This window comes from Nelumbo nucifera, chromosome 8 (assembly GCF_055504915.1).
Source record: "Nelumbo nucifera cultivar China Antique chromosome 8, China Antique-T2T, whole genome shotgun sequence".
Lineage (NCBI taxonomy): Eukaryota > Viridiplantae > Streptophyta > Magnoliopsida > Proteales > Nelumbonaceae > Nelumbo > Nelumbo nucifera.
Window position 1 is genome coordinate 51580928 of NC_142656.1, and position 27223 is coordinate 51608150.

Consider the following 27223-nt stretch of genomic DNA (forward strand, 5'->3'; position numbering starts at 1 on the left):
TTGCATTTGTGCTACTTTTCTCCAGTCTAAAACTTTTTTCAATTCTGCTATTAACATCTTCTCCCAATTTTTCTTTCCACCTTGTACCTCCACCCATAGTTGTCAAGGCGACGCCTAGGCAACTAGGCAGTTTTCCATGGTTGCCTTGCCCAAACGCCCCGGAGTTTGTATACTAGGCGCCCGCCCAAAGACTTAAGCGGGCGCCTAGGCAAGCGCCTACATACATCTAAGAAATTTTTTTAATTTATTATTTTGATATTTTAATAGATGTTTTATTCTTTTTTTTATAAATGAACAAGATTTATTAATCAGCAGAGGAGAATAGTACAATGTCCCAAGGAGAGGCACGAGATGCAACCTCTCTCCTGGTTAGTTAAGTACAGCTTCCACTATATTATAACAACTTACAAAGTAGCACAAAAAAGGACTTCCCTGGATACCCCTTGTTTAGCTAGAGAATCAGCCATAGTATTAGTTGACCTACTTACCCATTTTACCTCAAATCTCATGTTCCTAGTTAACCACCTTACTTTTTTGATGAGTTCTTTGTAGCCCTAAATGGTAGCATCCAGGCTAAGCAACCACCTTGTTACCACCTGAGAGTCCCCTTCAACTAGGAGATGCTCTACCCCAAGCTGGTTAGCAATCTGAATTCCTTGTACTGCAACTAGTATTTCCGCCCTCGTAGAGTCCCCCACTCCCACCGGTCCTGAGAATAAGGAGATGATGTTGTTGTCCTTGTTCCTCAGGACACCCCCAATACCTGATGGCCCAGGGTTACCTTGGTTGCTTCCATCAAATTTAACTTGATTATATCTTCTGACGGAGGATCCCATTCTGATAAGCGTTTGTTCTTCTTTGTAGAAGTATTAGCTATTACTAACCAATTCCTCCACAAATCATCGAATATCTCCAAGGCTTTCAGCCAATGTATTGCTCTTGTTAGAATGCAATCCTTCACTTCTTCTAATCTTCTTTCCTTCTCTAAGAAAACTCTTGCATTCCTTTCCTCCCATAGTTTCCAAGGTTGCTGCCCTGACACATTTCCACATGAACTTGCCTCTTCAGTTGACGGAGACCCCCTCCCTCCAAATAAACTAAGGCTCCAACTCCATAAGTCTGTAGCAAGGGAGCAGAAAATCAGCAAATGGAAGCAGTCTTCATTCTGGGCCTTGCACAAGAAACACCAATTCAGGGAGAGACATAGGGAGGGTCTCTTTTTCTGCAAATTTTCCAAGGTATTGATTTTCCCGTAGTAGACTTCCCAATAGAATACAGCAATTTTTGCAGGGATAGGTCGGGCCCAAATCTCTTTGAAGGGGAACCCTTGGGAGATGGAGTTGGAACTGAGGGGTTTTTGAAAAGAAGAACAAGTGAAAACACCTTTAGGAAGGGGAGTCCAGACTCTTTGATCAGAAGAAGTGGGGTCCAAACAGACAGACTCTAGTAAATGAAGAAGCCCAGTGTTACAAATCAACTCACCATCATTTTATTATTAAGACAACAATACAAAGCCTTTTTTCTTTTATTTATGCATAACATAAGGGTTTTTTCAGTTTGATTGGTGAGGGAGGAGAACCAAAGACTTCATGCCCCAACCCAACTCCATCGCACCTCAGCTTCAGCAAGTAAGTTCTTCTTCTCAGCTTCAGTCATTTTTTGCTTTTTTTCCGAAAAAACAAGGGCTCCGCCCCTATACTCCTCTCTTCCTCCACAGCTCCACTCATTCTTCTTCTTCTTCTGCCCCTGATGGTTCTCAATCGCTAGTCCTAGTCTTAGTCCCTTTTTTTTTGAAAAAAACAGGGGCTCCGCCCCTATACTCCTCTCCGCCCCTGACTGTTATCAGTCGATAGTCTCAGTCCCTTTTTTATTGAAAAAACAGGGGCCTATACTCCTCCCTGCCCCTAATCCCCTATACTTCTTCTTCTTCCTCTTCTTCTTCCGCCCATATACTCCTCTCCTCCCTTCCTAGTTTCTGCACTTATTTTTTTTCAGTTAATAGTTAGTGTACATGCTTGCTAGTTAGTGTATAGTTAGTGTACATGCTTCCTAGTTAGTGTATAGTTAGTGTACATGCTTCCTAGTTAGTGTACATGCTTTCTAGTTATATGAAATTTATACTCGTTTGAATGATTTATAGAGTTAATAGTTAGTGCAATGCTTGCTAGTTAGCACACAAAACCAATAAAATATCTTAGAAAAGCATAGATAAAGTAAAAACTCAAGAAAATTAACATTTTAAAATTCCAACACCTAGGCGCCTGGGCACCCTGTGGTCGCCTAGCCTCACCTTGGCGCCTTGAAAACTATGCCTCCACCTTGCTTTTACCAACCCCTTTCATTACAGTAAAGACTTTTGCAGCCACCTCCTTTTTTGAACTTAAAAGTTCTTTGCTTAAAGTCTCAGCTGCATTGTGTTTACACACCTTTTCCAATCTCACAGTAAACTCTTGTAGCAGATTAGATATTAATATCCCCAAATGAAGCTTCATCAACAAACTCTTAAACCAAGCGACCATTTCTCCACCCACTAGAAGTAGTAACACCACCGCCCTCCACAACTCCCTTATCTTCAGGGATGCCTTTCCCCCTACTCTAAACTCTTCAAGTGTGAAATTTTTTTGCTTCAATCTTCACCAATCTGTTCCACTTATCACCTGTCATTTTTTGCTTCAATCTTTTTTTTCTTGATCAGCAGAAAAAAAAATGCTTCAATCTTCACCAATATTTCATTGTTGTTATTTTTTTTATCAGCAACACAAAATTGATTCATCAAATTAAAAAGTAGAGATATAACAAAAAGTTGTGGACACAAAACAAAGCCCAAACAGAAACTATTCACTATTTGCCCACAACATAGATTTGTTTGAGTTCCTTGCTTTGCAAGACCATCAGCCAAACTGTTTACAGATATCCAAACCCACCTTATTTGGATCGTCATGTCTTCAGAAATCCGCTTGAATCTCCTGAATTCATTCCTTAGCTTCCATATGATTCCTTCCCCCTTTTTCAGCCAGCCCACAACTACATTTGAATCACCTTCAATAATCAGCTTATTAATCCCTATTTCTTTTTCTCTATTCCATAGACTGCTGCCAATAATTCTGATCTCACAAATGTTTAGTTGATGTTACATCGTTATCACCTGTCATTTACCCTCTATTTGTTGTTCCCTAGAGACTCCAGCCTTTAGGGAAAAACAACTCATTGAATGCTGAACATCAGCTCTTATTGAAGGCTCAAAACTGGTAACAATGCAAGGATGGGCGGATTTAACCCTAGAAAGTAAGTGTCAGATTGTTATCTCTAATTGGATGAGACAAGAAATTGAAATACCCTGGTTCTACAGGCCCTCAGTTAGACAGGCAAATCCTCTAAGATGCAACCTAAATAGCACATTCAGGTGCGCCTCTGGGATTGATAATGTATGGCTAGATGCTATAGCAAAGGAAGAGGCAGCAAGGATAGCTTTGTATTTTTGCCCTACCATGCAATTTCTCAGGTAGTATGAATTTTTTTTATTTAAAACCTCATTTCTTTTATCTATCTATCAAAAAAAGCCCAGCTCCAATGAATTGAGGTCTGGTTCAATTTTAAAAGCATTAGAATGATGAATAAATAAGATAAAATCAAATGAAAGCATTTAATTCCTTTAAGACTGTACCTTTTGAATAACATAATTGCCAAAAACATCAGTCATTAATTTTGAAGAATGTGGAAGGACTTCTTTAAAAACAGATGCCTTCTCTTCTGTACTACAATGTTCTAACTTCTGCTGAATAAATCGACTCCCATGTTGATCAGCACTGCAATTAAAAACATCCCACAATTTATTGGTTTCTTTTGTTAGAAACTATATAGGAAATAGATGATCCCAAATAGTTGGGGTAAAGGCTGAGCTGAGTTGAGTTGCGAATTAGAAATCGTATAGGAACTAATAGCATGCAACTTAGGTGAGAAACTAAGCTAAAATTTTTACCTGAATTCAACAATACGTCCAGCAATGTCAGATAGCTCAAACCTCCGAGCTTTACTTGATTTCAGCTCCTCAAGAAAAGAATATGCCTTGGGATCATCAAACTTATCAGTTCCTCTTGGTCCTTGCCACCCAGAATATAACCCAGCATTCCTACTAGAACCTGGTGGAAATCTCATTTCGTTTCTCCTTCCTGGAAGTGTTGCTCCACCCACTGGGGACCCTGGCAGTACTGGACTAGAAAGAGGTGAGGTTGGAAATTGCATCAAGACACCCATATTTGGGGTGCTTCCATAATAACTGGGGCTAGTGATTCCCCCTTTTCTTGGGGACGGGATACTTGGACCTCCACTTCTTTGATACTGAGATTTTGGGTCAGCTGCATAAGCAGAAACAGGAGACCCTTTCTGTGGATCAAAAGCATCTACGTGGCTTCCAACAACCCCTACTGGAGATGTAAGGGGATTATATTGGCCAGAAGAACCATATGCATCATCAGTAGGATGCTGAAAGTATTGCATATAAAGAGGATCAGTAAATGAAGGCTGCACTGTTAGTCCCATCTGTCCATAAAATTTGTATAGATGTTGCAGATCAACTCCAGGTGCAATATTTCCCCCATTTGAAACACCTGCATTTCGCGCATTAAGACTTGGACCAGCAGTGCTATCAATTGCCATAGGAATAGCACCAGGAGGAGGGTAACCAGCCATAAATGGAGGCATAAGAGCAGTATTCAGAGCATATCCACCTAAACCAAACTGTGGAGCAAATAAGCCTGAAGGTTGCAAGTTAGGATAAAATGGATTCCCAGAAGCCATATATGCTGCTGCTGTTGCATACAGGGGAGGTGTAACTCCGGACGATTGTATCACTGGTTGTACCTCAACTGAAGAGAACTTGGACTGAACATGAGAAAATTGGTCCATACCACTATAAGGATGGTTCATTCCTTGAGGAATCATATGAGATGGAGGCCCCCAAACTGCATTCAAAGAGCCCCGTTGTGGGCGGACATGGTTCTGCTGTGAATTATTATGTTGAGAATGCCGCCATTCTCGATGGTTTTTGTGATCCTCTTCATTTGGTAGGCTAGAAATAGTAAGACCTTTAATATCAGATGCAATACTAGTTATATTTGGAACAGTTACACCACTAGTTAAGACATCTTCCTCTAAATGGATGTCTACACTGCTTGACTCTCCTTTTTGGACAAGCCCTGGGCTTCCCATCCCATCAGGAGATGAGTTCTGATCAGGAGCAGTTGAAGAATCACTATTTGATTTTGAACCAACCATCTGTGCACATAGAGTAGGCGTACCACCACATACGCCCACACAGCCAGAATTCAGCTCAGGTAGCTTTGTGGCATTAGTTGAAGAATCATGCAAGGAATTGCCATGGATATCCTGGTCGACTGCTTCCCCTGTTGCTGCATGGCTTGAAGAACGGGACTGATTATATACAGGAGAGGGAGTGCGGGGGAAGTCTTCCTACAATTATGATACAAAATATAAACCAGGCATTTAAAATCAAACAAATACACAGAGGAAAGAAGAAATTATGCATATAAAAGAATAGAATCTACCAAGGTGGTATATTTTCCTGGAACCAAGCAAAACAAATTCCTATATCTGGCAGTTACATTCAACATTTGTAATTCTGTACTGCAGTATCAAACTACACCATACATCTATCAACAGTCAACAAGATATGGTGAAGCAATAGGAGCCAGAGATCCCAACAACGACATATACATGTCAAACATGAACATTGACAAATGAAGGAATGCAGTGAATCCAGAGTAACCTTATTCAATCCATAACATGCAGAGAACATGACAAGCTCATACAGCATACAAAAACATATAGTACAGACAGGCTCAACTTTAAGTTCCATACCTGTATTAGATCTACCAAACTCTTATGGCGAGCAGCCAAAGAAGTTGCACATTGTCCAGGTAAATGACCACCACTACTTCCGGTCCAATCAGCAGAAGCCTGCCGAGGTGACTTATCATCCTCTGGCTCCTCCGTATGAGTAGAAAGGACACCTCGAGAGAAATGCACAGATCCATTTACACTGTCATCAAAAGAAGTCAATCTCCAGTTATTGCCAAAGACACCCAAATGGCGTACTATATGCCTGTTCTCCCGTGAGATAAGAGGTGGAGGAAGCCTCGGATTCAAGTTTACATTGGAGCAGTAGTATTTCAAGTATGCTGGATCAGCACGGAGTTGATCCTCGGAATCACAGTCTTCAACATGACTATTTAAACTTGACAAGTTCACATCACGAGGGGAGCTTTGAGATATAAGGTTCCCAATAGCTGCAAATGATCCTTCCATGCTTGGTGGTGCACTTCCACTTCGATTAGGAACTGAATCCCTCACATTTCCAAGATAACAATGATCTTTCAGAAGCCACCCCAACTCCTCAGCTCCCATGTTTTTTGATGATGATGCAACTGCTACAGTATCCTTAGACGAGGACCACTTTCTACTTCCACCACTTTCAATAAATCTCATAGGATTCTCAGTCGCCATCCTAGAAGAATGATGACTGACCTTTCAAAGTAAAGAAAGATTTCACATATTCTCCTGAAAATTGCCTTGGCTATTTCAAACTTAACATATGACGTGCAAAGCCACAGCCAGTTTCAACACAAGAAACTAACTAAAAAAAATTAAGACCACCAAAACACCAAGAACAGGCTGCACATTCAAAAACCAGTTTTGTCAACGGCATGTCAAATCAACTGGTTATTCAAGCCACCACCTAGGCAATCAGTGGTCACCTAGAGATCCTCTTTATGAAAAATCTTCTACTTTTATTTAGTTTAATATCACAGGCATAAAAAATTTGTGTAATAGGTATATACGTGGGTATAAACACATAGAGACTTCATTCAAACAGATATCTGAAGACATGATGATCCAAATAAGTGGATTAGGAGATCTGCAAACAGTATGGGTGATGGTTTAGCTAAACAAGGAATTCAGAGGCAATCCATGTTCTAGGCCATTTTGTAGATAGTGGGATAGTTCTTCTTGGGGTTCTTGTTTCTGCCCACAACTTCTTGTTGTATATGTTCTTTTTAATTAATGAATCAATTTTCATGTTGCTGATCAAGTGAAAAAAAAAAAAAAACACATACAGACATCATACAAGCACGTTAGCTAAAGTAAATGTACTCGTAAAAAACCCCATACATCTCATCTTTGTATGCATGGAGGTGATAGCATTAACAATAAAAAACAAAAAAGAGGAGATATTTGCATTTTCAGTGAAAGCTATAATTTTTTTGGTGTATGCCTCTGAATTATGGATGATTATGATGCTTTTCCTCTTGATTTTAGTAGTACACAGAAAAATTCACCAGAGGTCCCAATCTTAGATTTAAAAACTAGTAAAAAAACCTTTGACACTGCATACACTGAGCACTGCCACAGAAAACAAAAGCATGAAAGTACATGCCTTCAGCAAATTAAACCAGAAAACCAAACTCTAATCTAGAGTTTAGACCCTTTATATGCATGCATGGAAATGTAAATCCCCATGGAAGGACAAGGAACTGAAGACTGAAAATGAGTAAAAGCAGAAATACATATGAAGTCTGTGAAAAAATGAAACTAAATCAAACCGTCTGGCTAATGACAGGCAGATCATGGCATACATACCAAACCCCGGCGAACTAATTAACCAAAATCACCACTGAAGATCTTCTAAATAATTCAATTAAACACACACACACACAGATGAGAACCAGAAATACTAAAAATAACTTTGGGACATTCACTAATCGCAGATGCAACCAAATTCATCCACACAATATGGAAAATATTTTAACCAAGTTTTTAATATGAACCCCAAACCTTAGCTGAATAATCAGTATCCAAACTGAGAACAGGAGACAGCAATAGCATCCTTCCTCGTCACTGACCTACCTCTGCACCTAAAAACAGAATAGCATACCACTAGGCAATGAAACAGATTAACTAAAAGACATAAGCTGCTTGTTAGCAGCCGAGCTCTCCCAACTCTAGAACAAACTTCTGCCAAAGTATAACTGCATATTCCAAGTAAATAAGATGGTATCATCATAGACATGGAACTAGAAACAGAGCCTCATACACTAATTTTAATTTTTAGCAAAGAAACTGCCTACAGGCTGCCAATATCAGCAGTCTAACTCTCTGACATACTACAACCACTTCTAACAAACATTGAATCTGAAAACCATAGATAAATGTGTCAAAAAGACAGAAACCATCATAGACTCCCATTGAAGAACCACAAAGTTCAAAATATTATTCAAGTCGGGCTTAATCCAATATATAAATTACTGCCACTAAGTCTATATTTTCCATTGTCACAAGCTCGTGACGTGAGTATCTTTTATAGGTCTTTTTATTACCCTAGAACCTTAAAGTGATTAGCATTTTCTCATTACCGGATTCATACATTACATGAACCTTCTCAAGGTTTAAAAAAAACTTTTCAAACAAAGATTCCTTACACAATATACTTCAACTTGAGCTACATTTCATATATCAGTCAAAATCATCGATGTTAAAATAACAAAATCTCCAATTCCCCATGGATAGAAAGCACTAACAGCTGTCGTTTTCCTCAAAACTTCAATCAAACTCAGAAAGCCCGTTGTAACCAATGAACCAACTACCAAGTCCTCACTCCAAAGAAATGAATGAATCAAACACCAATCCGGGCGAGCCTAAACAACAAAAATACTGAAAAAAACACTACAGCAAATAAAAAGACAAAGAACCCACAACTTCAAACTCAATCAATAACCCTAAAGGACTCCAGGAAATTCCAACAACACAAATACAAAAAGAACTCCACTTGTGAAACCCTAAGTCAACTTGCTACAGTAAAGTATGAAGAAAAGAGGAAGATTATTACCAGGTATTGCAGTAACAGAGGAAGAAACCCTAATCTTCCGAAACCCTAATTTGTTCTCATATGGAGACGAAGCTTGAAGGACTCTGGGATTTTGTTGCAGAGAAAAAGAGAGCTGTTTCGCTCGAAACCCGGAATGTCGCCTTGTACAACCTTCTCAGCTTCTCAGCGCAGCTTAAGAGCGTAGAATTGAAAATTAAAGAATAGCATTAATAATATTGTGAAATGACTAGAACACCCTTATCACATTAAAAATATGAAAGAAGATTCTTATTTTTGTTATCTATACCGTTTGTAGTAGGGTAAAATCGTAAAAACGAGCCTATGCTTGACGTATTAATAAAGCTTCAGATTGATTTGGAGTGTAACCATACACTACTTCTACCGCACGTTAGTGGCGACTTCGTTTCAATAAGAGAGCATCACAAGGTAGCTATTTATATGCCGTCAGATTGGAATCTACTTAACAGCATGCCCCACCAGACCATCTGACATCACCCCTCTCGACCCTTTGCGGCAGAGACAAGTTGTCCCCATTAAGGCTAAAAGATTAATTTATGCAACAATAAAGATTTATTCATCAAATGTAGGACTCGTTGCATGCCTATTATTTTGGCCATCCACATACCCGGGACCCTTCAAATAACAGGAAACTTGCCACGTGGGAGATGGTGATGTGGAATGATGTGGGTCCATGATATATCGTGGCTATTTTAATCTGATAGCTAACATTTTAGCAAGTCCTCTCTCTAAAGTCAATGTTCAAAAAGCCGGAGAATCTTTTGGTTCGTTATCATTGCTTTTACTGTCGGGAATGACAAAAACACCCTCACAGTCAATATTCTTCAGCAAACCGAACGGCCGAACCAAGCATCGAACCATGGTCAAACAAGACCGGGCCTCGAGTACTTGGATGGAGGGGTAAGTTCGTAATTTGGATTTTAAATATCCCCAGAGGAGGTGTACGTGGCAAAAAGGGCATTAGACAAAGCTAAAGGCTAAAGCGGGCTTGCGGGGGAGAGAGAGATTGTGTCTGGACCGTCGGATAAGGCGTTTTCCCGGCTTTTACTCAACGGTTGCGATTAGGGGGCCCCAAAAGGAATAACGAGCATGGAGCTATGTGGGGACCACAGGTGACACGTGGATAGATTACGTTGTGAAAGGTTGTTAGGGGACAAGACGCCTTGTCCCTTGGAGTTTCCTACTGCGGACGGATGGCTGGCGGCTCCGACGTTCGGAGCTCGGGAGCTGCATTTGTCGCATTCACGGGATTATCGCATGTGATCCGTACGTGCATCCAAGCTTCCACACGACTCATTGGTGGGCCCCGTAAAGATCATACATACATGCCAAAAATGGACCATTCGGTCCAGATAGTCAGATACCTATCGCTCTGGGCTTGCATGTATTTTGGTGTCGTGGAACAATATTTGTCCTCTGTTGTCTTCTTTTTTATTTTTCGGGCGATATTTGTCCTCTGTGCCATGGACCCTTACCCCTTTTGACCGTTTATTTTTAGAGCTCAGTTTGCAACTACTACAAATATAAATATATGGAGAGTACAAAACCTTATGTTTAGTGTTATTTTGAATGTATAATGTATTTGTATTCTTATATTTATTATTTTATATGTATTTACGCCGTTCATATTTATATTTACATTTACAGTCTTCCCAAACTAGGCCTAAAGAGAGGTCATAAGGCATTGAATTGGATGAATATGACAGATGACAGCTACATTGTAAGAAATGTCAGGCGAATCATGGCGAAGGCTTCGGAGATGTTAATGGGTTGGCTTAACCATAAATCCACTTTGGCTTAGGGTCAGGTTAATTCTTGTGCAAGGTGGGGTTAAGGTTTTGATTTTTTAACTCAAGTCAGGTTTGGCGTTGGGTTTTGGTTGATCGGTTAGGTATTCTTGTAATTTATTATGATTTCTAATTAGTGACTCCAAAACCCAAGGCACTGGTCCAACGAGTCCAGGTAAAACTTGGTTGGGAGAGGGAAGGGGTTAGGCACCCTTTCCCAGGTATGATAGGTGAGCCCCACATGGGGTTTTGAAAGGAACATAATCACAATTATTTAATCTAACGAAAGCATAAAAGTAATATTGAAAGTAAAAGAAAACAACATAAGCTATCTTGCCAATTTAATCCATTACTAGCTAAATAGATCAAACTCTAAATAAGCATTAACATTCAATACAACCAAAAAACATATCAGCTAAAGAAAGAAAGAAAAAACAAAAGAAATAATAATCAATCGAATAAAAGGAGTATCAATATTCATAATAGCAACGAAAAGATTAATCTAACAATGAGAAAACTTCGAAAAGGAACTCAGGTTGTGAGCAGGCAATAGAGATCAGGTTGGATTGGGTTGGGGATAAGATCTACAGGAGTAAGCCCAATGGAACCTCCTCCATCGTTCTACTCCCCAACCTCAAATCCTCACTGCAAAAAATAAATAAATAGAGTTTAGCTCATCCTTACATAAGTTGGCCTCACCGATGTTGTACATTGATGAATAAAAGAAGGTTTCAAATGGAATTTTGGCCTGAATTCTGCTGATGCTGCAACTGGGAGATTCAATCGAACTTAAGTGGACTGCTCTGGAAAGATTTGATAAAGGAAAACAGGCTTCGAATTTCAGTACGCTGAGAATGGGAGTCGAACTTCAAACATGTTCGGCGTTTGTTTCACTTCGTGAACGATAAACACGGAGGGTAGCATACTCGGTTTTAGTCTCAAATCATAACTCGAGGATATTGGCGAATATGGTGGCACTTCAAAAGTGTGGTGTCATGGTTACTGAGAATCTTGTGCTCGTCGTCCTCCACAGGTCAGAGACAATTAACAGTAAGCTCCAATAAATTCTGAAAGAAGAAGAAGAAGAAGAAGACGAAGAAGAAACAAAGAATAGAGAAGAGGAAGAAAAGAGAATGAGATTAAGAGAAAGAGAGAACGAGATCAGAGGTTGTCGCCACTCTGTCACTCGAAGGGAGGAGATGGCGAATGGTCGATTTCGGGGGGTTTCCAAAAAGAAGATGAAGTAGCAGAAGAAGAAGAGAAAAAAAAAAAGAATATAAAGAGAGAGCGAGAGATCGGCGGAAGAGGTGGAGCCGGGTTCAAATCTACCGCCGCTGCAATTTACAGCGGCGACGAAACAGAGGGAGAGAGAGAGAGAGAGATGAGAGAAGGGGGAAGAAGAAGGATAAGAGAGTGGGTGAGGGAGGCCGGTGATGGAAATCGATTTGGGATCACCGTCGCTTGGGTTAGGTTCGAACGAAGGGGGAGATGAATAATCTCTCCTTTGGATCTTTCTCCTTGATTAGGGCAAATAAAGAGTTGATGTTGACTTTATATGGAAGGGGCATTTTCATGATTTTGGAAAATCTGATAGGCATTTTGGTAAATTTTTGCAAGTTAGGCTAAACCGGGTCATAGGGTGGTCAAACTGGGGTTTTAGATGGGTGCATGAGATTTTTGGTCAAAGATGGAGGGTTGAGATGGGTCTGACTACAGAGGGGTTTTGTGTCTATGGGTTAGTGAGATTGGCCAAAACAGAATCGTTTTAGATGGACGGGTAAATATGTGTATTTTTGGCTAAAATTTGGCAAGGTGGGGTATTTGGAGGTGTCTAGGATCTGATGATGAGGTATAATCAATCTTAAAGGGTAAGGATCATAGGAATTTGGGTCAATGGGATGTTTCGGAGTGGAATCTTGGTTTGACAGAGGGATAAATGAGGGAATCTAGGGTTGAAACTTCATGGGTGTTTTGGTGTGTCTGAAGTCTAAAGGTGTGTTAGATCTAGTGGTTGAGGTGTAAGTAGGGGCCAATTGGGGCCATCGGGTTGGTATTGGACAGGTTTAACAGTGGATCTGAGGGTTCTCGGGGTGAAACTTAGGTTTTTCTGGGTTTTTGGGTGTTTCGGAGAGGTTGGAAGGGTGTTTGGGGTGAATTTAAGGCTCGGGCAGTGGACCGAGCAAAAATACAGGTGCTGACAACTGCTCCTCTTTATTGTGAGGTAGGAAATTATGAAACAACAAAGACCAAAAGAAGCACACAAATATTTTTGCAAAGGGTAGGCTTGGAAGAGGGGCGAGACAAGGAAGGAGGATTGAAACGAAAAGGAGTTCCCATGCAACATCATTTCATCATGTTCAGGCCATTTTATTATTAACAAAGTGACCCTTCCTAGGTATTAAGAACCTTCATAATTAGGGTATAATTGTCGTAAAAAAAAACAATAAAAACAATCGATAATATAAAAACTATTCATTTTGAAAAAGGACCCCTCCTAGGTATTAGAAACCTTACGGAATCAAGGTAAAACTGCAAAAATTGGATATGGGATAAAACTGCAAAAATTTCTAACGTGGGTTAAAACATAAAGGCTTGCATGACCAATAGAATTTTTTGATGCATGTCAAAGTGTAGAGTCTGACATAACCAACGGAATTTTCTGATGCGGGTCAATGAAAACTAGTTCTGAGGTAAAACTACTAAAAGTGGGTATGGGATAAAACTGCGAAAAACTGGACCAAAGTAAATCTATCACTAAGAAAAACATGTCAGAGATGAACAAATCATTCATTAAGACAAAGGTTCAAAATTCTTGCAAAGCACACCAATAACCATTCCTTTTTTTTAGTTTTTAGTTTAGTTAGTTTTTTTTTAACATTTTGAAAGATTTTAATAATTGTTTCTTGATATAGCACAATGTAAAATAAGAGTTTCAGATATTATTTATCATTCATTTCATTCATTCTTTTCTCTTTTCTCCTTTTTCTTTTATTTTTTCTATTTTTTCTTTTCTTTCTCTTTTCTTTAATTTTTTATTATCATTTATATCATCTCCATTTATTCAATTAAAACTAAAGTTGGTCAAAGAAAGGAGATTTACAAACGGGATTTCTAACATAAGTCAAGGCATAGAGGTCGACATAACCAACGGGATTTTTTGACGTGGGTCAAAGCATAGAGCTTGACATGACCAACAAAATTTCTGACGTAGGTCAAAGCATAGAGACTAACATGACCAACGGAAGATAGACGCAGGTCAAAGTATAAAGGTTGACATGACCAATAGAGTTTTTTTACATGGGTCAAAGCATATAGGCTGACATGACCAACGGAATTTCTGACGTGGGCCAAAGAATATAGGCTAATATAACCAACGAAATTTTTAACGTGGGTTAAAGCATAGAAGTTGACATGACCAATGGAATTTCTAACGCAGGCCAAATCATAGAGGCTGACATGGCCAACAGAATTTCTGGCGCGGGTCAAAGCATAAAGGCTGACATGACCAATGGAATTTCTAACGGGCCAAATCACAAAGGCTGACATGACCAATGGGAATTTCTAACGTAGGCCAAAGCATGGAGGCTGACATGACCAACGAAATTTTTGACGCGGGTCAAAGCATAGAGACTGGCATGACCAACGGAAGATAGACGTAGGTTAAGGCATAGAGGTTGACATGACCAGCGGGATTTCTGACGTGGGTCAAAACATATAGGCTAACATGACCAATGGAATTTTTGACATGGGCCAAAGCATAGAGGCTTACATAACCAATAGAATTTCTAATGCGGGTTAAAGCGTAGAGGCTAACATAACCAATGGAATTTCTGACGTGAGTTAAAGCATAAAGGCTGACATGATCAATGGAATTTCTGACGTGAGCCAAAGCATAGTGGTGGCATAACCAATGAAATTTCTGACGCAGGTCAAAGCATAGAGGCTGATATGACCAACGGAAGACAGACGCGAGTCAAAGCATAGAGGCTGACATGACCAATGAAAACCATCATGAATATCATCAATGAGATTGAGATTTAGATACTTTAACTAATAAATCTTCAATCAGATTATGACCGAAGTGTGAGATAAACACTTGGAGGGATCTTTGGAAGATAGGGTAATGGTTTGCATGAAAGAGCAAAATAATCAACATTGTAAGCAAAATGATATGATGTGATGGTAAAGCCAATATAAAAACTGGGTATGTACTAAAAAGGTTAAAACATCTCCTCAAGCTGTGGTACAAGAAGTATTCAAATATTAACCAATGCACAAGAACATGAAATATGGGAATGGTAAGAAGGAAAAAACTTCAAAATCCAAAGGCAAAAGTGGCTTCAACCTCAACTCATATGAAAGTGATTATGTCCAAATGGGATACTTCTGGTTCACATCAGATGAGAGTGTGTACCATCTCTTTAGGATCGTCCCTTAAAACTCATTGAGTTCGACAGCATGCACGATAGATTTTTAAGTTGTTGAACAAGGAATTCATTATAACAACAACCTTTTTTTTCTCTCACTCTCTTTTTCTTTGTTTTTAGATTTTTTTTTTAATCGAGACTCTATTCATAGCCATATGGATGGAGATTGCTCTTTATATTCTTCATCAACATGAATCGTGTCTTCTTATTAATTAGGGATGACTTTATTTTGGGATGAAATGTAAATGAGTTGGGAAAATCAAAACTAGCATGTGGGTGTCATCATAAGAGCTCCCGTATTGATAAAATCATATTAACTGCCCCAGTTTCTTCTAACTGTTTCTTGATTCTTCGTTTGTCAATTCAGGTTTTGCTTGATCTTCCTTAATAACTGCCCCACTTTATTTGAGTATTTCATTATCAACAAAACTACCAAAAGTTCCTTTTTTTTTTTGCTTTTCTCTCTCTTTTTTTTTTACTCTTGCTCGATTGCTCCAATCACGTTCTGTCTATTTTGACACCCACTCATTGGAAAGTGTTTATTGTGAAGAAAAAGCTTATAGGAAGGCTTAAAGGGCCAAGTAGGGGGTTTTATTACATATCATCAAGACTGAATGCACAAGGTTAAACAAGCCGCCAAGGATGGCCTCCATTCATTTCATTATTGACTACACGTCACATATTAAAGAAGCATATATTGAGCATAGTATATGTTGAGCAAAGCACCCTTTGGCATTCTTCTTCTTCTTTCTCTCCTCTTTCTTTTTTTTGTTTATTTCTCTTCTCTTTTTGTTTTTGTTTTTTTTTTTATTTATTTTTTTAGCCCTTTGGTGATCCCTGAGGTGCATTTTGTGGGTTTGGCTAGTTTTCTGAAAAAAAGGTCTAATGCATAAGCACAACTAGTTAAATAGCTACTTTTGTGAATTCAATGGATTATTATGGAAAGAGAAATGACCGAGGATGGCCTCCAGTCCTTTCTTTGGTTAATCAACAGAGCACTAGGTTAGGATGGTACCTTTGTTCTATGTTGGCTCAAGCATTATTAAAAAGGGAAAGTGTTATGCTTTGCCAGTTGCAATTCTGCCCCAATTTGGACAAAGATGATGGTTTTATTACGGGTTGAGAGGTCAAAAGAAGTTCAACTATAGAGCTATTGATCAACAACTAACTTTCCTCAGGCATGCTTTTGGGAAATTGGGTGTTTGAGAAGAGGCAAACATTGCCTTCTTCTGCAGGTAGACAGCCTTGAACGAACTAATCACTCTCTCATAAGTAAGCATCTCAAGTAAGGAAAAGAGGAATGGGGGAAATGATATTCTATTTATGGAAGTGGTTGGACCCATGAGACGAGCTGCTCTATGTACCCCTTTGAAAGGGATCATGTCAGACGTAGTTAAAAAATGAAACTAAGATTGACACCCTTGACTCTATTAAGGAGAAAGTAGTCAGATTTGCTAGTTGAGAAATGATTGCAAGATTTTGACAAGGATTTTGTGCACAACTCGATAACTGATTTGGTCATTATCTAATGAGGAATTGGCCGAGGATTATTGGTGTTGCTTTCCTGTCAACATAACCCAATTAGCGACTACTTCTTTCTTTATTTTGCTATCACTGACTGTCTCTCTCTCTCTCTCTCTGTCTTTGAAATATCCTTTTTTTTTTACTTTTGATTTGATTTGATTTTTTAAAATTTTTATTTTGTGTTTTTTTTTGAGCTTTTGCACCTTTTAACTTCAACTTTCTTTGTTATTATTATTTGTCCTTTATCCTATTTTATTTATTATTATTTTTAACTCTCTGTTATTATTATGTTTTTATTTTTTGCTCCTTTTTTATTTTTTATTTCCTTCCTTTTATTTCTTTTTTTGTGTTTGAACTTTTGTCTTACTTTTTTGTTGTTTGTTTTGTTTTTTTATTATTTTGTTTTTTGAAAATTTGATCATTTTTTACATTTTTATGTATTCTATTATTTTTTATTGCATGTTAGCACTCTATACAAGTCCCACATTTTACAACTTAGTTATTAACTTATCTATTATCTCTTTTTTTTTATATATATATTTTTTACTCGTTGATTGATCTGAATTGATGTTTTTTTTTTTAATTTTTATTATTTTGAATTTTGAATTTTTTGTTACCTTTTTATTTTTATTTTAATATTTTTTTTATTTTTCATTTGTCCTATAATTTTTGAATTTTGATTAATTTTTCCTTTTCTTTTATTTTCTTGTTGATTTTTTTTATTGTGACTTAATGATTTTTTGTTTTTTTCTTTTGTTTGTGATATACATGAGAATAATTAACCCTCAATGTGTCTTGACCGCCTGGTTAGTTTCATATGCAACATTCATGTCTTTGATGATTGGGTGCTCCAAATTGATCTCAAAGGCCTTCTAGCTTCTCATAAGCTCGAAGATAGGAATGTCCCCCACTATAGAATGTGCCATCTTCATCTGCAGGGGTGTTCTACGGATCCACAACTTGATGATGCTTGCCAAGATCCGAAGGATCAAGATCAATAGATGCCTATGTTTTTTAACGAGTAGACTTTGCTAGTGTGCCTGACACCTTTAACTACAGTATCGGAATTCACATCCACTGAAACGTGAGTCATGTCTTGACATTCAGTTCGTCAACATAATTATACTGTGCAGAAGCAAATCTTGCTGGCACAATGCGAGGGTGATCTTCAATACTATCATCCTTTTAAGGACAGGGTTCAATTCTATAAGTAAGCCCCCCATGAAACACATTGGGATTTGCATTGACATTATGGCTAGTTAATGCCACATCAAGAATATCTTCGCTTTGGCCAGCAACGGTGGGATTTGCAAGATCTTCAAAACTTCAATATCGACTTGAGTACTATTCAGAGCATTGTCAACCAATTTGTCATCAGCTGACTGCATGCGAGGCAACAATACTTGCACAATGTGGAACCATGTGCTGAAATTACTGTCCCCTCTTACCATGAGCAATACCGGTCCCAATTCATAATTTTCTGATCTAGTTGAGGAACCTGGGAAGACAAGGATGCAACATTTGCACTTTTGTAATATTAGGTAGACCTGGTGATTCACTTTGACCAAGTATGCTAGTTACGCTAGGGACTCTCTGAATCAATGAGAAGTGCACTACTAGGACCAATATCATGAACTTGTGGATAGGTGTTATGCTCACCCATATCATTGACCAAGTGGTTTAGTTGTCATGTTCCTTCAAATTATCCCTTTTCCAGCAGGCCCCAAAACCAAAATTTGACATATTACATGAATTTGGGGCTTGATCAATAACCGGTAACGAACTTGGGGGGCTACTGCATCTTGAACACTTTCTGCATTACACCCAGACAGTTCTATGCATGCTTCTGCATTTGGTGGTGTACAATTTGGGCTCCATGCCTGCAGATGCAAACAATGAACACAGTGAGAAGCACGTCTTGAAACTATGCCATGCCATGTATCTTACTCCTGTGATAGATATAGTGAACAACCATCTTTTGCCAATAGCTTCTGCCAGTGCCTTATTTGTTTTAACCAAAGGTTTTGGATTTGGTCCCATCCCCAAGCAACCATCATAGGGGCAAGCGTGAGTTTTTTGCTTACTACATAAGTTAAGCAGGGTATACAATATAGATGATGACCCAAAAATGCCTTGGTCAATAACTGGAAACAGTTGGATTAAATGGCTGTGGCCACTGGAGTAGCACCCAAAGTCGGTGTTGTTGAATCAATTACAATGACCAAGGTAGTTGTGCAATAGATGGTTGAGGATTAACACCCACAGTTGGGTAAAAAACAGGTAAAACTATCGAAGTTGACATGTGTAATTCTCACTTATCCAGCATCCGGTCCAGCCTTGTCTCTCTCCCCCAAGTATGTAGGGATATGATGCACCAGGTTTTCTCATGACAGCCACTAGAAAATTTGTTCTATGACAGTTCCAGAGTAATCAATGACAACCTCTACTGAATGCCCTGGAGTTTCATCAAAGAGATTCCTCCCAAATAGTACCAAATTAATGGCTCACACATCCCCAATAGCAGTGCAATAAAGGAGTTGGTACTGCATATCTCATATGGGATTCCTCTCAAAACCAGTTTGTACAAACACTGAGGAAGGTATGTAGCAGACAGATCTCTGTAGAATAGGGGAATTCCCCTCAGGGATTGGACTTCACAAACAGTTTGTCTCAAGTGGGGGTAAAGAAGCTGATTCCAACCCCATAAGTGAGGCTGATCGTGGATCTTTTAAGCATAGCAATTCCCAGCACTTCAAGTTGTCAAGCTCTAGTGGAAGAGATCTAAGAAGAATTTCCCAGAACTACTAGTTCAATCAAAGTTAAGTTCTCGATAAAGCTACCATCATCAAGTAGGAATTCCTTTACATTTCGGGTTGAAACTAGAAGAAGATATGGCTCCAAGAAAAAATGTTACTACTCGCATCCAGATGCCCTAGCTTACTCCAACTCCATGAATTTCCAGTAATAGGGCCCTTGAACAACCAGCTCTTGTAACCTTCTGAACCTTCACCTTCAAGAGTAAGGGGAAGATGCCTCATAACCCAGCTAGGCATGCAGAACATGATCTGATAATAGGGACTAGCAGCCTTGTTCAGCTTCAGTAATTCAAGACTTGTAGAATTGCTACAAAACTTTAGTCTAGCTCCACACACTAAGGTCAAGCTTTCTTCCTCAATTCCCTTTCTCTCACTCCTAAACCTCTTATTTTTCTTTCTTTCCCAATTTTTTGTTCTCTTTTCTTTCTTTTTTTTTTACTTTTTTTTTTTTTTACTTTTGATTTGATAATGTGATCTTAGTGCAATTCAAAACTCTAGTTGATTTAAATGAATTTCAAGAAATTTAAGTCATAACAATGGATTTTCTCATCCTCTTTTATTTTCAATTTATTTTTATATTATTTTTTATCATTTTTTGCTTTGAAAATTTCTTGTCCCTTTTTCTTTTTATCATCATACCTTTTCTCCTTTTTGTTTGTTTTGCTTCTTTTGCTTTTTTTGATTTATTTTTTGACTTTTTAATTTTTTGGAATTTTGATTAATATATTTTTTGTTTTGGAATTTTGATTTATTTTTTATCTTTTTATTTGTTTTTTTTATGATTTGTGATTATATGTTGTTTTTTTTGACCTTTCATTTGATTTATAATTAAAATTTCTTTGGGATTTTGATTATTTTCATTTTTTATTTTTATTTTCTTTGATAGTCTTCTAGGCATATTTGTACCTAAGCTTCCTATCCCTCTTTTGAATTTTTTTTTCATTTTATTTTTATTTTTCTTCTTTTTTATGTCCCTTTTTATTTTATCATTTTTTATTTTCTATATATTATATCCTATTGTTCGACTTCTATTTTAGTTTTATTAGACCATTGACATTTTATCTTTTTTTATTTTTTTATTTTTTATATTTTTATGTAGGCCCCCCAAGGGGTAAGAAAGCAAACCAAGATGAGGTGGCTAACATCCTAAATGACTAGATTGACATATGGACAGTGATGTATGAGGGAAGAGTTTGACACCTAAACTCTAGGCTCCAACAAGGTTGCCGATCTTCAAAGCTCTACCCATCGAACAAATGGGCTTCTTTGGTTGGTGATTGGTTTGGGCATTTGGTGCAACTATTGGGACCAAGGCCCCAATGATCTACCACTTAGGACCCCTTCCTAATAGGACATGGGATGATAAAACTAATGCAAAATGGTGTGTGCAAAATGTGAATAGGCAGGCAAGCAATAATAGATATAAAGCAATAAACAAATATCTAATCATCAGAAAAAGAAGAATTATTATTCTAACAGACGAAAGCAAAAAAGAAACCTGCATATAAACAAGAAGAGGCAATCAAGTCAAATGGGACCCATGTGGTCCCCACCTATGGTCCGGGAAATTCCCTAATGTTGTCGCCAATCTGTGAGCATCGGAAAATGGCTCACTTGTCACTTGGGACGGAAATGGAGTTGCCACCCATCAGTTAAAAAACGAAGGTGATGGGACCTTCTAGAATGGCATCAAAATCGTTTTTACTAAATAGTGACTCCAAAGACCAAGGCACTGGTCAAATGAGTCCGAGTAAGACTCTGTTGGGAGAGGGAAGGGGTTAGGCACTCCTCTCCCGGGTCTGATAGGTGGGCCCCGCATGGGGTTTTGAAAGGAACATAATCACAATTATTAATATTGAAAGTAAAGGAAAACAACATAAGCTATCTTGCCAATTTAATCCATTACTAGCTAAATAGATCAAACTCTAAATAAGTATTAACATTCAATACAGCCGAAAAACATATCAGCTAAAGAAAGAAAGAAAAAACAAAAGAAATAATAATCAATTGAATAAAAGGAGTATCAATATTCATAATAGCAACGAAAAGATTGATCTATCAATGAGAAAATTTCGAAAAGGAACTCAGGCTGCGAGCAGGCAACAGAGATAAGGTTGGATTGGGTTGGGGATAAGATCTACGGGAGTAAGCCCAATGGAACCTCCTCCATCGGTCTACTCCCCAACCTCAAATCCTCACTGTAAAAAAAAAAAAAAAAAACAGAGAGAGTTTAACTCATCCTTACCTAAGTTGTCCTTGCCGATGTTGAATGTTGATGGAAGGTTCCGGATGAGACTTTGGTCTGAATTCTATCGATGCTGTAACTGGGAGGTTCAGTCGAACTTGAGTGGACTACTCTGGAAAGATTTGCTAAAGGAAAACGGGCTTCGAATTTCAGTATAGAATGGGAGTCGAACATCAAACGTGTTAGGCGTTCAATTTGACTTCGTGAACGACGAACACAGAGGGTAGCATACTCGGTTTCAGTCCCAGATCATAACCCGAGGAAATTAGCAAAGATGGTGGCACTTTAAAAGTGTGCTGTCATTGTTACCGAGAATCTTGTGCTCGTCGTCCTCCATAGGTCAAAGACGATTAGCAGTGAGCTTCGATAAATTCTGAAAGAAGAAGAAGAAGAAGTAGTAGACAAAGAATAGAGAAGAGGAAGAAAAGAGAATGAGAGCGAGAGAAAGAGAGAACCAGATTAGAGGTTGTCGCCGCTCTCTGTTACTCGAAGGGAGGAGATGGTGAATGGTCAATTTTGGGGGGTTTCCGAGAAGAAGAAGAGAAAAAAAAAAAGAACATATAGAGAAAACGAGAGATCGGCGAAAGAGGCGGAGTCGGGTTCAGATCTATTGCCGCCTTAATTTACAGTGGCGATGACAAAACAGAGGGAGAGAGAGAAAAATGGGGGATGGGGGAAGAAGAAGGAGAAGAAAGTGGGTGAGGGAAGCCGGAGATGGAAATCGATCTGGGTTCACTACCGCCTGGGTTGGGTTCGAACGAAGGGGGAGATGAATAGTCTCTCCTTCGGATCTTTCTCCTTGATTAGGGCGAATAAAGAGTTGATGTCGAATCTATATGGGAGGTAGGGGTATTTTCATGATTTTGGAATACCGGGGTTCTGATGGGAGGCTGAGATTTTGGGTGAAAGGTGGAGGGTTGAGATGGGTCTGACTAAGAGGGGGTTTATGTTTATGGGCTAGCGAGATCGGTAGAAATGAAAATTTTTTATATGGACGAGTAAATGTAGGTATTTTTGGCTAAAATTTGGAAAGGTGGGGTTTTTGGGGATTTTGGGTTGATTAGTGATTTCAAATCGGTCATATTGGACCCGGATCAGGAAGATTTGGAAAGGGTTTAATTCGGTTAATTTGAAGCCTTAAAATAGAATCTTGGTGCGATGGAGGGATAAATAATGGTGTTTTGGGATGAAATTTCGCAGGTGAGTATTTGGAGGTGTTTGGGATCTGATGATGAGGTCTAATCAGTCTTAGAGGGACAAGATCGAGGGAATTTAGGTCAATAGGATGTTTCAGAGTGGAATCTTGGTTTGACGGAGAAATAAATGAGGGAATCTAGGGTTAAAACTTCATGGGCAGGTGTTTTGGTGTGTTCGGAGTCTAAAGGTGTGTCAGATCTAGTGGTTGAGGTGTAAGTAGGGGTCGATTGGGGCCATCGGCTTGGTATCAGACAGGTTTAACAGTGGATTTGAAGGCTCTCAGGGTGAAACTTGGGTTTTCTGGGTTTTTTGGGTGTTTCAGAGAGGTTGAAAGGGTCAGATCGGGTGTTTGGAGTGAATTGGAGGCTCAGGCAATGGACCAAGCAAAAATTGGGTGCTGACAAGGTGTAAACAAGGTTCAAAGTATCGAAAACGCCAAGTGTATTAGAAAGTCAATTTTAAGATACATATTGGGATGCGCCTTGGATATGCATGCATATTGGAGAAAAACTAAGATACACATACATACACTTGGAAACACTATAAATACTTTAGTAAATCATAAAAATACTTCAATAAGACTAAATATAAAACCTCAATGAGGTGTATATACCTTAAATTAATATATTTTAATGGTTTTACAAATAAATATATTGTAGTGAATTATAATTTCATTAAAAGTCTTATGCTTAACTATAATTTATAAATTATAATTCTTAAGTTTTAATGTTTTATGGGATGGGAAAAAACCTAACTCTCCTATCCAACCATAAAACATGATAGATCATCCAAGGAATTTATTAAAGAAGAAAATTTAATTGCTTTGTGGATATGATAGATCATCCAAGGAATTATAATATATTCAATCATTGTGATTAAATGATAAAATATACTTAATTATTATTTATTTTTAATTCTAAAAATATAAAAAAAATTAAATAAGAATTTTTAATTGGTTTGTGGATGTGATATATCATCCATAGAATTATAATATATTCAATTGTTTTGATCAAATGATAAAATATAATTAATTATTATTTATATTTAATTCTAAAAATATGAAAAATAAAAAAATATTAAAGAAGAAATTTCAATTTCTCTATGGATATGATAGATAAATTCATAGATCTAAAACATATTAAGTCTTTATAGGTTGATAAAAAATTACATTTTCAATTTTTTTGTTAATTTATATTTTCCCCAAATATCTTCATGAAATTTCCATAGATCTACTGATGACAAAAAAAATTGTGATTTTGAATGTAAGAAATGTAGATGAACATAAATTTAAACATTCAGGAAAAAAAGAATCACAAGATATTATAAAAAAATATTAAAAACTTACCTATTGTTGCCATAAAAAATTAACGAATGACACTTGTTTCTTATAAATTTTTGCAAATCTAGCACTCTAGGAATGAGGTTTGGAGTTTTAGAGTCATTTAGGGGGCTTATTTCAGGGAAAAATAGCTTGATTTCCCCTTTTTATTTTTTATTTTATTTTTTTTCAGTTTTTGGCCATATCTTTTTCGTAGTGTATCGGTTGATATGCATGAAAAAAGACGAGACACCTAGTTTTCATGTGTATCTCGTATATTTTTTTCAAAGATACGATACAATATGCCCCATATCGAGCGTATTATATCGAAATTTTAAACCTTGGATGTGAACATAAGAAGGTTGGGTTAGGGTGAAGGCAAACTCGTGTCAAACCAAACTCATTTAGATCCCTAAGTGGGATTGAATCCCACCTTCACAATGTTTTGGGGATATTAGGATTTTTTGTCTTTTTTCCAAGTTTTTGGCCTTCGGGATGTAGTTATCTCCATCTGACCAACCTGAATTACCTATTAAAAAAGCAATAAAACTAGAAATCTATTATCATTGATGCTTTTATAGATGTGTGGTGTGGATGTCAACACATCTTATGTGAAAAGACAAAAACATCATTGCATGAACTAAAAATATAAACTTATTTTGGTAAAAGAAATAAATACAATGATGAGATCTCTTTGGTGAGAATGTAAATAACATCATCAATGAGGAAAATTACTTCATTCACAAATTGGTGCAAAAAAGAATGTTATGTCAATATAGGGTGGGGCATGGATTTCCAATTCAATGTGAAAGGGAGATAAAGAAGTTCAATTAACCTCAAAGAAAAGAAGTTAAGTATTAGATCAACTAAAGGTTAGCCATGTGGCCTACCTACATGATTTATTGTGTTGTCTTCTAGTGGGAGAAATAATGAAACATTTAGGCTCAATTTAGAAAGAGTACAAATACAAATAAGTATAATAATCAATCCAACTTAAACTTCAATTTTTGAGGATCTCACAACCTCCTTAATCCCTAATAGCTTTTCACTAAGGTTGTGCTTGGTTTGAAAGAAAAGGTAGGAAACTTGCCTTACCTTTTTCTTTTAAATAGAACACAACCAAAAAGACAATGTAATAAGTCATCCAATTCAACTCTCTTAGTAAAGAAAAAAAAAACATTTATTCAACCACTTCGGTTGGTATCAAATGGCCCTTGAGACTTGTATGGTTGGAATTTAAAAAATTTCACCCTTAAATCATGATGAATTTCCACTCCTCCCATGGATCATGGTTTACTAGTCAAATTCCAAAGGGTATATAATGTGGTTTTTCCTATTCACTAAGGCTGCATTTGTTTCTGGTGTAAATGCACTTTTACACTGATGAAGTTAAGACACAATGGTTCGGTGAGAGTGTAAAATATGGACCAGCCATTGTGCCCATTTACACTCGTCCTGTTTGGTTACATCTTGTTGTAGCGGGAGATTTATGAGAGAGAGAGAGAGAGAGAGAAGGGCGGAAGGGAGTCAAGGGACAACCTTATCCATTTACACCATTTATAAAAGCAGAGCAAATTAGCAAAACCAAGAGCATAGAGAAAAGGGAGAAATTGTCAGAGGCTTAGAAGAGAGAAAGGGCAAAAAGACAGAGCCACCATATTAGCTCTTGCAAAATTTTCACTATGGCAGCTAGGAAGAGCTACCTCACCAATGATTAGTTCCGGTACCATGTTTGAATTCGACAAACCGACCTGTGGAATTTGAATCACGCTGCCTCACCTGAGTTGAAAATTGATGACCAATGTGCATGATGCTGCAGTCACGGAGGGAGATCTACGCGAAGGCATTCAATTCCAGGACAATGTAGAACACATATGAAGAAAGTAGATTTTATAGATTAGGAATAGGGAAGAACAACTGAGGAAAAGACCATGAAGACGTATACCAGGATCAAGAATCCGATATGCATGGTCCAGTTCCTCTTGAGCTTACCAAAATAGCTCAGGGGAGGCTGTTGGAATTGAATCTCGAAGTTGTCTGTCTCATCTGCCAGCCCGTTGTTCCTCCTCATCTTGATCTGTTTCAACCTCTCTGTCGCTAGCCGTAGCGTTAGCTTGTGGCACCTCCGCTGGTACTTGAGTCCATTGATGCAGCGGAGAGTCTGAGCCACCAAGATGTAGAAGATGAGATGGGCCATGGTGAGTTGATGGGGACCCAACAGTGGGGACACTATAGCCCGGGCGACTGGACCAGGGCAATGAAGACCAGGCCTAGGAAGAGGAAGAAGAACTAGAAGAGCTTCCAAAGTTTCTTCTTTTCGAGATCGACAACCCGCTTCTCCTCCAAGGTTTTCTCGAAGTGGAGCTTAATTGTAGTGCTTTGGGCTTGTAGGCCTGTTTCCTTTGGAATTGCTGGATGTTCATAGCCCACCATTGCTGACTACATGTCGAGTCTTGGTCCCTGACCTCCTCCTTCCTAGTTCCTACCCAACAAATGCGGTGGAATGATGCAGGGCATAGACAAGGTGGAGCAGAGATGGCTGGAAAAGACAAGGTGGAATGATGCAGGGAAGAGAGAGAGAGAGAGAGCGAGCGATAGAGAAGGAGAAGAAGAAGAAGAAGAGAGAAGGAGAAGAGAGAGAGAGAGAGCGAGAAAGAGAGAGAGAAGGAGAAGAAGAAGAGAGAAGGAGAAGAGAGAGAGAGAGAGAGAGATAAGTAAACGGTAAACATGTAATTTTACACTGAAATTATCAAATGTCTACAAAATCGAACCGGGGTGTAAAGTTCACCCCGGTTTGATTTTACACCTCTACCAAACGCAGCCTAATGGATATGTTGGTGGTTCTTGATGTAAAAAAAAACGGAAGAGCATGGGCAAATACTAATGGAGGCATTTTGAACATAGAAAAATGCCTCTTTTTCATAAATCATGAAGGTAATTTTGTAACAAGAAAATGATGAGCATGCAATGTAATTGTAATCTCAGCTCA

The 27223-nt window shown here is 38.1% G+C and overlaps 1 protein-coding gene, 1 long non-coding RNA gene and 1 pseudogene across 16 annotated transcripts in view; all 3 read right to left on the minus strand.

The window, feature by feature from the left end:
- Positions 1 to 12227, minus strand: part of PUM5 (pumilio 5) — a 51392-nt gene extending 39165 nt beyond the window's left edge. For 2 of the 15 annotated variants that reach the window (XM_088892808.1, XM_088892804.1), the window contains exons 1-5: positions 11407 to 12227; positions 8903 to 9073; positions 5878 to 6543; positions 3980 to 5469; positions 3665 to 3806 (exon numbers count right to left, since the gene is read on the minus strand). In XM_088892808.1, the coding sequence (XP_088748934.1) occupies positions 3665 to 3806; positions 3980 to 5469; positions 5878 to 6522 (2277 nt within the window). In that variant the 5' untranslated portion in view covers positions 6523 to 6543; positions 8903 to 9073; positions 11407 to 12227. Of the gene's footprint in view, positions 1 to 3664; positions 3807 to 3979; positions 5470 to 5877; positions 6691 to 7851; positions 7932 to 8902; positions 9074 to 11406 lie in introns of those variants that run through there. The other 13 variants (XM_010264922.3, XM_010264921.3, XM_088892807.1 and 10 more) reach the window with 11 other exon arrangements.
- A 5484-nt stretch (positions 12228 to 17711) lies between these two features.
- LOC104601554 (uncharacterized) lies at positions 17712 to 22524 on the minus strand. The gene is made up of 2 exons (XR_735908.3): positions 21720 to 22524; positions 17712 to 18538 (listed from the first exon to the last, which is right to left on the minus strand). It is a non-coding gene; the product is annotated as an uncharacterized LOC104601554 (long non-coding RNA).
- A 3607-nt stretch (positions 22525 to 26131) lies between these two features.
- On the minus strand, positions 26132 to 26752 carry LOC104601675 (uncharacterized; annotated as a pseudogene).
- Between the last annotated feature and the right edge of the window lie 471 nt (positions 26753 to 27223).